This window comes from Ochotona princeps, chromosome 20 (assembly GCF_030435755.1).
Source record: "Ochotona princeps isolate mOchPri1 chromosome 20, mOchPri1.hap1, whole genome shotgun sequence".
Lineage (NCBI taxonomy): Eukaryota > Metazoa > Chordata > Mammalia > Lagomorpha > Ochotonidae > Ochotona > Ochotona princeps.
The window spans coordinates 23,472,360-23,484,481 of record NC_080851.1 but is presented as its reverse complement, the minus strand read 5'-3'; the positions used below and the strand labels follow the sequence as shown (position 1 = coordinate 23,484,481).

The window sequence follows — 12,122 nt, the reverse complement described above, 5'->3', positions numbered from 1 at the left end:
AAAGTAGTACCCGTCATATGAACCCACTTACATAAAACATATCCAAGTAAGACAGACACTTGAAGGGCTGTTCCCCAAGTTGCTCACCAATGCTATCTTTGGCTGGCAAATTTGTCTTGCTCTATTCCTCCTGCTATCCCATATTATGTGACATTTTCATCACATGTCTGCATTATATTTATAAAAAGAACAAAAACTCTTTTCAACTTCTGAAACACTAAGAGAAGTCCCTATTCACGCTCAGCTGCCCTCTTGGAGCCATATGGCTGTCAGCAGTCATCCAGGTTGTATCAGTCCATGTATCTTTTCTCTATCTATCCATGTATCAAGCAAGTAGTGGGCCCCTGGGCCCGTGGGAGAAGTAGCCTCCAGAAAAGAGGAATGCATCTCATGCTTGGGTTCTTGTCAAGTTTACCCTTCCCAAGGGACTAGAACTCAGACCTCAACAAACGTGACCAGGTGACCCTGAGTAGCTGAAGGCTAAATGGCCACCTTGTCAAATCCCCAGCAACAGCATCACTCATGGCCTCAAAGAGTGTCGTCCTACAGCTCAGACACCACGAGGATGACTCAAGAGTGACTTAAGTCATGATACACTGAGGCTGGTGGGAAAAACACGTATTTAAAAAGACTCAACAAAACTGTTCCATCCAATATAAAAATGAAGAAGTCCTACTCTATTAAGATGGGTTTTTGGGAAATATCCTCAAAGGGGGAAGAACCTCAAAGGAGTATGCACTGATTTCAAGAATTCTTTGCATCCCCCCCCCAAAAAAAAAATCTGATCATTTCCTTTCCAAGAATTTTTTTATATGTGAGGTCATGTCACAGCTTTAGCCGGGCTGTGTACTGCAGCAAGGCATCTTGCACACCTACTATGCTACCTTGTATCCACTTCCCCAACCCTTCAGGCCTGACTTCCTGGCCTGCTGATAGCAAGGAGGCTGGAGAGAGCTGGTTAACAAACTCTGCCTGCCCACCTGCCTTCTCCTCTGGAATCCCACAAGGAGTAGGGTTGTGGGAGCAGTGACAGAACAGAAAAGCCTAAACTCCAGGCTGGCGGCCTTGCAGGCTAGTCATGGCCAGAGCCACATGGTGTGAAAATTTTCGGGGCCCGGCGGCATGGCCTAGCGGCTAAAGTCCTCGCCTTGGATGCCCCGGGATCCCATATGGGCGCCGGTTCTAATCCCGGCAGCTCCACTTCCCATCCAGCTCCTTGCTTGTGGCCTAGGAAAGCAGTCGAGGACAGCCCAAAGCTTTGGGACACTGCACCCGCGTGGGAGACCCGGAAGAGGTTTCAGGTTCCCAGCATCGGATCGGCGTGCACCAGCCCGTTGCGGCTCACTTGGGGAGTGAAACATCGGATGGAAGATCTTCCTCTCTGCCTCTCCTCCTCTCTGTATATCTGGCTTTCCAATAATAATAAATCTTTTAAAAAAAAAAAAAAAAAAAACAAAGAAAGAAAATTTTCTGCAGACGCGCTCTTACACACACACACACACACAAACACACACATACACATACACAATCATCACCCCCACCACCAGGATGCCATTTCCCTCACCTGAGATGGGTAGGGGCTGATTCTCAGCAAAGGGACCTAATGCCAGGCCCAACCATAATGGAGGGGGCAGCTGTGCCATCCCTCTAGGCAGGGTTCAGACGAGATGTGACGTGAGCTGAGTGAGATGGCCGATGCGAGAAGTGAAGTGATCTGGCTTGCGTACACATGTAGAGAGGTACATTCCGAGTACCTCCAAGCTAAGATCAGTGGGGACCCCCAGAACCTTTTCTGGCTGTCTCTTGGATGCCCAAGTGCACAGTTGCTTGGGTGTGTCCGGGACACTCATATCCAGAGAAAGGCATGAGGGGGAGGCCTTGAACTGTCCCCACCTTAAACAGGGAGCGATCAGACATCCTCTGCCCTGGGTCCCCCAAGGAGACTCAACATTCAACCTTGGAGAAGCCAGAAAAATAAGCTATACCGTGTGTAGACACCATAGACAGACTGCTGCCCATTAGACTTGAGGTTTGGGGGCATATTTTTCATTTTTTTTTTATTTATTTTATTGGAAAAGCTAACTTACAGAGAGAACAAGCAAGAGAGAGAAATATCTTCCATCTGCTGGTTCACTCTCACCAGACACAATGGCTGGAACTGAGTTGATCCAAAGACAGGAACCAGGAGTCTCTTCAAGTCTCCCACACTGATACAGGACCTCAAGCACTAGGACCATCCTTCACTGCTTTCGCAGGTGATTAGCATGGAATTACATCCAATTTAAAGCAACAGGAACATGAAGTGGCACCCACATGGATGCCAGCACTTCAGAAAGAGGCTTAACCCACTTTGATACAACATCAGCCCTTATACTAAGTATAAGGGCTGTCTTGCCTTCCTATGGAGGAGGAGGCATTTAGGAGGGCGAACTGTGCAGGCCACAGTCCTTCCCGGGGGACTTAGTCTTGCCTGTCACATGTCTGTTTTCATCAGTTTCACCTGTCATCAACCCAAATTTCAGAATCTTATTTGTGTCGGTTTAAATTAACTCAGACCAGGGTCACATATGAGGGGATGCTATGCCTGTTGAAGATCAAGGCGCTAGCAGCGTCACGACCTCTCTCACCCGCCCACTGATCTTTCAAATGAGGAGAGTTTTGTTTTCACATTAGTCAGTCCTTTGAATGCAGCTAAAATTACCCAGAAATAATTCAATCCCAAGTTAAAAGCATCACGGGTGAAGATCATAATTATCCTGACATTTCAGAAACGGGCGAGAGTGTGGTTGCTAAGGGGCCAGGTAGGGGAGACAAACCGGGCTTATGACATGTCACTTCTCCACAGCACCTGTCCGGATCCCAGACCCAGAGCTCAGTAATGGATGACACAACACACATGACTGCCCTTCTCGTCCACTCACAGACCAGTAGTTTCCAATGTGTGACCTTTGGACCCCAGCACAACCTGGGCGCTTTTCCAAAATTCAGCATCTGGGGTTGTCTACTGGATGTGCTCATCAGAAATCTGGGTAGCAGAGCCCGGAATCACGTTTTAGCCAAACCTCCTGATAACTGAACACCTGCTTTGCTGTTAACAGGTAAACATTCACTTTAACGGTAACAGATCCACATGGGCAATCTTGTAAAAGTACAAAGGCCCCAGCCCTATCACTCAACAACCAGCCTCGGTTTCTAGAATTCTCTCTCCTTAAACTCCATAAACCATTCACCCCAAACCAATTAGAGGCAAATACTAGTAACTTTGTCAAAAACTACATTAGATTTAGATAGAAACCAAAAGCCTGAGAAAAATTCAGGAGTGAAAGATTCAAGGAACCAGGACCTGCTACCCACACAGGGGACCAGAGCTGAGCTATTGGTTCCCAGCTCCTGGCTCCTGGGTTCGGATTGGCTCAGCTCCAGCCGTTGCAATCACTTGGGGAGTGAACCATCGGACGGAAGATCTTCCTCTCTTTCTCTCCTCCTCTGTATATCCACCTTTCCAATAAAAATAAATAAATCTTTAAACAACAACAACAACAGAAAAACCAAATGGGTTGGGGCCAGTACAATGCCTCAATGGTTAAATCCTCATAAATCCTCACCTGCTAGGTGCCAGGCTCCCATATGAGCATCGGTCCATGTCCTGGCTGCTCTACTTCCTATTCAGCTCCCTACTTGTAACCTGAGAGAGCAGTACAGGATGGTTCAAAGCCTTTGGACCCTGCACCATTGAGAGAGACCCATAGGAGGCTCCTGGTTCCTGGCTTCAGATCAGCACAGCTCTGCCTGTCACCCCCACTTGGGGAGTGAACCAGCAAATGCGAGATCTGTCTCTCCTTCCCTCCATAAGTCTGATCTGCCTTTCCAATAAAAATAATCGTTACTTTTACAAAAGAAAAAGAAGAAAAGGGATTGGGTTGCTCATTCACTTCTCCCAGTGAGCTGAGCCCCAAGGCTCTGCAAACAAACACAAGACATGTCAAAGACCCAAGGTAATACATGAGGGGTCTCCCCTGGGCCTTGACACCTCATTGTACTTCATCTTCAACAGGAAGAAGGAAGTCTCCAATCTCAGAACCTTTAGATGTCCTTTAAAAGAGACTCTGAGCTCAAAATTGTACTTCCCCTCAAAGTCCCCTGGCTCTAATTATCACTGCAGGAACCCCCCAGGTGACTGCTTCTCCCTTAAGACTCCAACACTTCCTCCCAACACTTTCTGTGGGTACTTCTCACTGCAGCTGAGACAAGATAAAGTTTTCCTAGGACATTGCTGCAAAATCGATGTAAGGGCTATCAAACATGAAATAAAACACAATTTTAGAAACAAAGAGAAATGAATAAGGACGTAGCAGTTCAGAGCTATAGTACCCAGTTTAAATTTTGGCTCAGTCATTTACTAGCTGTATGACTAGTTAATATGCCTCTTCGTGCTTTAGTGTCTTCACCTATGAAGTAAAAAAAAAAATCCTTCCTACTATCTCATAAAATACATTCAGCACTAAAGTTAGGCAGATTTCCACATAGTCACACAGATTCAACTTGGCTTACACAGAATTTCAGATTGCAGCACTGCTAAATTACTGCTGGGATTCACAAATTCTCTGCTACCCTACCCATTATTTGGAAAAATTCAATTTAATCCAGCAAGAGACCACCCAGCTTCACAGAGAGGCACAACTCACCTCATCCTTCACCTAGAATGAGCCTTCTGAAATCCCAGCTATTCTAAATCCACCACACTTCCAAGAAGTAAACCCAAATGTCACTTCTTCAAGAGTGAAAAATACAAAGGTCTGATAACTTTACCTAAGTATCCTAGATGATATGATCCCCAGAATGTCAATTTTTAATTGGAGATCTTCTTTATAAAATAAGATGGGCGAAATGGGAAAAACCAATCCTTGCATGAGCAAGACGTTAAATTCTAAAGTATTTACAACTTAAATCCATATAAGTTGCAAATCCAATTTACACAAGTTCAATTCAAATTCCTATAAATTGGTTTTCTAGCACTATAAATATATGAATTAATTGCAGATTCAAAGCCGTTCATACAGGCAAAGCATGAGATTAAGGAGATTTCCCCCATCAATACTATTTCAAAACAGGATCTTCCCCCAAAATGGAGTCTGTGTATCTCTAACTAAACTGTTCTAGTTTCACTCTTCCCCCAGCTAAAGACGTTTAAGGGTCCAGTTCAGGTGTGATACCGAAATTTGCTCGGCACTTGACAGTTTACAAAGCACTTCCACATTTTCAGGGTGTCTAGACCGCTCTCCCAGTATGATATTCAGCCCTTTATCGGAGAGGTACAGGGAGAGCACCTTGCCCTGGATCGCGATGAAAGCAGCGGTGGAGACCGAGCTCTACCACTGATTGAAAAGGCCCTGCGTGCTTTATACTTCTCCCACACTGCCTATCCTTAAAAAAAAAACTCTTCCCCCAAGCCCCACACCGCAAGAGCCCTCCGAAGACACTAGCTCAACCTCCTTTTCCCTTCTTCACGCGTAGATCCAGGCTTGGGCCAGCAGCCATGTCCTGCCCAGCCCTCTGGGAGGAGCCACGAGCAGCGCAACTTCTATCTTTTCCCAAACAAGAAAGACTTTTCCAGGACGAAGCTGGGCAAAGGAGCCCTGGGGCGGAAAGTGCTGAGCCAGCTACCAAAACCCAAATGAAAGAAAGACCGTTGGAAGTATCGCCCAGAAATGATTCAACTTGTAAAAGAAGTTCCCGGCAAAACGGGCAAGAAACAGAGAAATCCCGTTGGGAAGCAGAACCTTCTCGTCTCACCCTGAAGGCTGAAAGTGTCCCTTCCCCAGTAAAGTCAGGACACACTTAAATAACAGGCTGATGGACTTATAACTGCTTATGCAAGGCTGTATTATTATAATAATATGGGGAAAATCAGTCGGGTGTGGGAATTTGGGCAGTGAGGTAGGGAAATCCAAGACCCTTTGGAATTGCACCATAAATTTAAAAAAAAAAAGTTCCCACCCACCCTGTCCGGAAGTTTTTCCGGACAAAAGCTCCCACAAGCTGCCGAAGCCTACCCGGAGACACTCACCTGCGGCGCTGGGGCTCCGGGACAGGTGCGGCTGGGACGCCGCCTCCGCCTGCTTCAGCACCGGAGACAGCTCCGGGCTTCGCTCGGGGCTCGCCAACTTGGCGCGTCCTTCGCGGCCGTCGCTGGCGGGCTGCGCCTCCCAGGCAGCGGGCGGCGGGGTGGGGGTCGCTCCGCGCCCGGATCCCGGCCTCCGGGTCTTCTTGGGCAGAAAGAATCTGTCTTTGCCAGCAGCAGAAGTGGCCGGTAGCTGCTCGGGCTGAGGTGGCGCCGAGCCCAACTGCACCACGGTGCTGCGGGACCTCGTCAGCGCTGAGGAGACCGAGCCCATCTCGGCGGGCCAGCCTGGGCCCGGGGAGCGCCCGGGCTCCCCGTGGGATCCACACCCCAGGCCTGCAGCGAGCTCCCGCCCTCCAGGCGCCGAGGCGCCCCCACGCGTCCGCGCCGCCTCAGACTCGGAGAGCGGCAGCCCCTCCCCAGGCGAGGAGCGACAGGCTGAGGAGGCCGCGCGCCCACCGAGTGGAACCGGGGCTAATCAGAGCGGGGTCGGCGCCCGTGTCACGTCCCCGAGTGGATGAGTGGATGGGAATGATAGGGAGGCGAGGGACAATACCCAGAGGTTGTCCGGAGGCTTTTCTAGAGGAGGTAGGGGAGGAGAAAGGGGCGTGGCATTAAACCAGAGATACTTTTTTTTTTTTTTTTTTTGCTTTCCGCTTGATTCACCTGGGGCCAAAAGTTTAGCGACTTCTTCCTCAACCCCGTGCCCCAGGAAGATGGAAAGCTTCGCGCGGGTAGTAAAGGAGGAGCCGAGCTCTGTTTGCTTCTCCGTTACTCAAGGTCAAGACCACTGCTCTTCTGAGCTGTCCTTCCCCTGGGGGCTCTGCCAGCCCTGGCCTCTGAGGCCGCCAGAGCAACCCCCATCCCAATGTGCCTTGTCCAGAGCCCTCCCATCCTTCCAGGAGGGAGCTGAGACCAGAGAAGGACAGCGGAAGTGCAGGGGTAGCCCGCTGGACTGGTTCTCCTCAGGGGAGAGGGCAGAGGCTGCCCTGGGGGCTCAAGAAGGGGAAGCCAGGGCAACTTGGGACCTTATTAATAGGGCTGCCTTGGTGACTTGGGTGAGGCCACTAGTCCCATCCCTTCTCTGCCTGCATAGAGGAGGCGGAAGCAGGGAGCCAAGTCCCTGGGATGATGTCAAAGGCACTGCCCAAGGCCACGGGTCCGTTAGCCCTAGCCCTGCGTCTCCTACCTGGGACTCCTCTTTCTAGATCCAGTCTCCTTATTCACAGAGTTCTTTACTTCAACAAAGTTGCCTCCTCTCCTGCTTTGAACCCTAAAATCCTTTAACCTAGTCTATAAACCTAACATAGTCAAACCTAACATAGTCATCTTGACGCTTTCAATCAGCCGTGATTCCATGTGCTTATGTTGCTATGTTTATTTCTTTAAAATGTTTAATCCGTTTTTATCCCTGCCCTGTTACAGAGCTCATTGCTTCCAATGTTTTCAGGCCCTGAATTTATGAAGCCAGCAACTGTGCAACATATACATATCAGAGGCTGGAGCATGTGAGGTAAGAGAAAAAACTAGTGTGTGTGCATATATTTATACCCACACATATTTATATGTGATGTGAATATGAAACATATTTAGATTGTTACAAAATTTTCTTTTTAAAAAAACTAAATGGTTAAAATAATATGTTGACTTGTTAACTGTTTATCAAATGTATACAGTGAACTTAATATATGAATGATAAAAAATTATTTAGCTAATGAAAAGATACAATGTTGGACAATTCTTACCCCCTACAATCTAGCAGACACTGTCAGTGTATCCTAACAATGTCATGTACCCAAACCCCACGTTTATGTTATCAAGGCTATAATTCCCATTTAGCACATGTTTGTCCCATTTGGCCTTTGAGCTTAAATGCAGAATTTTGAATATGTTCTATTCTGTTTCATTTCATATGTCTTGCCTAAGTTGTGCTAAATTAAATGAAATTGAACCACTTGCAAGAATCAAAAAAGAGACTCAATCTAAATATGAAAATTTAAATCTAAGTGTAAAAGATCAAATCTGAATATCACCAAAGTCTCCCTTCCCAGCTGCTCCAATCATCTTTCACAGGACAAACTTGAGCTTCTGATGGATCAAGGCTGAAAGGAAGCTGCAGCAGACAGTCCATTACGTGCAGATGATTGCTAGTGCCTACCTTTAGCTCTGCAGGTTCCTGGAGTCCCCTCGGGGGAAGTAGGACAGAGAAGGGGGATGGATTAAAGATGCCTGTCAAAGGCAGTGGTAAGAAGGAGGGGCAAGCACATAGCAGACTTGCCAGCAAGACTTCATGGGCTTTACTGTGGTTGTGCAGTGACAGAAGTCTAAAGGCTGTTAGCAGCATGTTGCAATCTCTCTCAGTTGTCATTGTTAGGTGGTAAGAAATAAATGAGAGAAAGAAACCTAATGTCTACAGGGCTGGTGTGGTGGCATTGCAGGCTGGTCCTGTCTTTGGTGCTGGCATCCCATGTGGGCACCAGTTCTAATCCCAGATGCTTGCTTATGATCCAGGATGGCAATGGAATATGGCTCAAGTCCTTGGGCACCTGCACCCACATGAGAGACCCAGAAAAAAAAAGTTTCGGGTTTCTGATTGTCTCAGCTCCAGCCAGCATTATATATATATATGTAGATCTGCCTCTCAAATTAAAAGGATCAAATCTTGAAAGGAAGGAAGGAAAGAATTGATAAGAAGGAAAGAATGGATAAGAAGGAAGGAAGGAAGGAAGGAAGGAAGGAAGGAAGGAAGGAAGGAAGGAAGGAAAAGAGAAACCTAATCTTAATTCCTCAGATGTTACAGGGCACCTGCCCATAGAGAACTGAATCTTGTTTGTCCCCATTCGCCCAATTGTGAGCCAGAGTCTAAATCAGTAATTACAAACAATCCTGAAGGAAGAAAAAGATTACAGAAACTATTAGTGAAGTCATCTTAAATTATACGAATATCATATGAAACATATGTATGTGCAATGGTTCCATCCATTTTCACACCATAGAATATGAGGGGGGTGTGTATTCACCACTGCTATGGTAGAAAGAAGTTGCCTTACAATATATACCATATTTAAAGATATATACAGTCATACCAGAAACGCATTCAGAAACACATGGGAAAAGCAATGATCAATTTCAGTATTGTCTAGATTTTCCCTCTGCTAAAATAAGTAAAGTGTTATTTCAAAACTTTTTAAAATTATTTTTAAAGTTTTAAGTATATTTTTATGTTACAAGGTAAATAGTAATTGTGAAGCCAAATCTGGCTTTTCACCCATTTTTATGCAATCTACAAACTCAGAAAGATTTTTGTATTTTTAAATGGTCTGGGAAATTGAAAACATTATGTCATGACATATGAGAAGCATATGAAATTCCAGTTACAGGGTTCTAAGACTTGTGCGTTAGAACAAAAAAAAAATCAGAAAGTAGGACAAACAAAATGAGGAGGCCCTAAAATGTGGCCAGTAGAGATCCAGTCCTGGAGATCACCCCTGGAAGGGGACAACAGAGAGAGGACACCTCTGTTGGGGCCTTCTTGTCTGGAAGGTTTCATCCGGGGGCCCACCTGCAAGAAGGTACATGGGGACCAAGAGGCCATGGGAGGTGACACACACAGCGACCCAGGAAGGTCCTCGGCTCCGTGTGCCCACAGTGATTCTTAAATGATTGGAACTAAAACTTAAAAACATGTATTGTCTAGTTTGTATTTTACTAATTTTACCATCTAATGGTTCTTCAGACTGAATGTGCTCTAACAGCCAGTATTATTCATGGGCAGTCTTGCTTGAGTACTTCCTGCATGCCAGAGTGAACATTCCATGCAGCAACGGACTTGTTCACAACAGCCCTTCTGACGACAGATACTCTGGATTCAAAGCCAGCATCGTGATGTACTGCCGCTTGGTGCTGGGAGAATCCTTCAAGTTCTCCAGCTGTAACACAGACGAGGGTAATGAGAGGTTTGCTACTGAACTCTGTGTATCAAGTACTACTCCAGGGGTAGGTGTTTTGCCTCGAAGCTAAGGTGTTGGTAAGACACCTGCATCCCGTCTTGGAACGCTTGGGTTTGAGTCTCTGCTTTGCTCGCTCTTTCAAACTTCCTGCTAATGCTGACCCTGGGTGGCAGAGAAAAGTGATTGTTGAAGTGATTGGATCCCTGCCATCCATGTGAGAGACCCGGGCTGAATTCCTGGTCCCCAACTTTGCCTGAGGCCGCTGCAAGCATTTGAGGAGTGAAGGACAGATCAGAGTTTTGTCTTTCTCTCTTCCTACCTTTCAGCTAACTAACTGAATGTTTAAAATACAGGTCCATAGTAAATATGAACAAATGTTAACACACATCATCTCACATTGTGGGGTTCCCCACTTTCCTCTGTCTTGACTGAAAACCAGAGCGCGCCTGGCTTGTGCTGGGACCCAGTCAGCTGCCTGTTTTCCCCTGCAGTCCTGAAGTGGTGCCGAGGCCCTGTGTATTCCCAGGCACTGATAAACACCAGCCCTGAATCAACTTCCTGAACCCTCACATGCACCCTGCACCCTGCAGACAAACCTGGAGGGAACACCCAGTCTCTCCGTCCATGGTCAAAGGAAAGCCAGGATGCTCTCCGTGAAGCTCCTACAATAAATGCTTTGGATGGCTCGTTTTCATGTTAGTGCTTCTTCCTAAAGGTTTAAGGCCATCCCTTTTTTTGGAAACTCTCAGGGTGCTGCTTTTGGGACAACTCCAGCCATGTGCTTGTCTACTGAGGACACAGGTCATTGGTACAGCAGTGACGTGAGTGCAGCATTAACCCCTCTTACAGATAAGGTGAAACTATCTGTCCAAGTTGATGCAGGTTCAAACCCAGGTCTTTCTGACTCAGCCCCACGCATGTTCTTAACCACTGTGCTAGCTAACCTCCCACCCTTTATCAAGTCTGCAGCACTTGGAAGATGACAGCATTACTTTGGATCTGTGTGCATATATTCTGTTAGCCTAATTTTTTTTAACTTATGAAAAACTTTTTTTTTTAATAGTTTGTCCATTGATTCAAACGGAACGTGGGGAGAGGTCACGACAGACTGTCAAGTCATGGCCTGGAAATCAGGGAGTGAGTCATCAGTTCCGGGACATAAGGAGGGGTTTGGGTCACAGCAGCCACTGAGGGCCCAGGGACAATATAACCTTCAGGAGGGTGAGGCAAATGGCATATTCTTCAGATGCTGTCACGTTGCCTGGTCTCTGACAGAAGAACTCAGTGCAGTTATAATTCTCCAGCAGTGTGGAAACTAGAACACAAGAAGGTTACATGATGGGCAGTCTGACATGGGACACAGATATCCCAACAGTGTCTTCATTGCTTTAATAAACACCTGCTCCTAAGTACTCATTTTATAGATCACCCAAGGGCAGCTAACTTTCACAATTAAAATTCCTGTCTTGCGAGATTAAAAAAAAATACACCTACATAAACCAAGAATAAGATAAAGACACTTCAGATTTCTGTATCTTACTTTCATTGGTTCTAATTTCAGGTTCAAATCTTTTCCTATACAGGTGTATGTGTGTGTGCATATTAAATATCAAAATGAATTAGCCAAATGGACCAAAAAGCCCTGGAGAGTTTGCCATGGTGAAACCAGTCTTAGAGGCATTTGTCTGACATGGACAGTTACTGGTGTTCCCCTGGAATCTGCTGCCCCTGAATGGCTTCCTTTGCTAGCTTAAGCATTAGGCCAAATGCCTTCCCCTGTATGTTATTTTAAAGAGACATAAACAGAGAAAGAGAAGAGAGAAATTACCATTTGGGGTGATCATATAGATAATCTTAACATATTCCTGTGGCATTTCCTGGCTATTGAATTTGGATTGGAGTTTAGAAGTTTTTGCTATTTTTTTAAGCTTTATTTATTTTTATTTGAAAGGTAATACAGAGAGAGAAGGAGAGACAGAGGGAGGGGGAGTGATCTTCCGTCTGCTGGTTCACTCCCCAAATGGCCACATAGACCAGAGCTAGGAGCCCCG

General features: G+C 46.3%; 1 protein-coding gene across 4 annotated transcripts in view; it reads right to left on the bottom strand.

Annotated features, from left to right (window-relative positions):
- Positions 1–6,547, bottom strand: part of PDE1C (phosphodiesterase 1C) — a 433,318-nt gene extending 426,771 nt beyond the window's left edge. For 3 of the 4 annotated variants that reach the window (XM_058678111.1, XM_058678109.1, XM_058678110.1), the window contains exon 1: positions 6,068–6,546. In XM_058678111.1, coding sequence (XP_058534094.1) covers positions 6,068–6,395 — 328 coding nt within the window. In that variant the 5' untranslated portion in view covers positions 6,396–6,546. Of the gene's footprint in view, positions 1–6,067 lie in introns of all 4 variants that reach the window. The other variant, XM_058678108.1, reaches the window with a different exon arrangement.
- Positions 6,548–12,122: the final 5,575 nt, after the last annotated feature.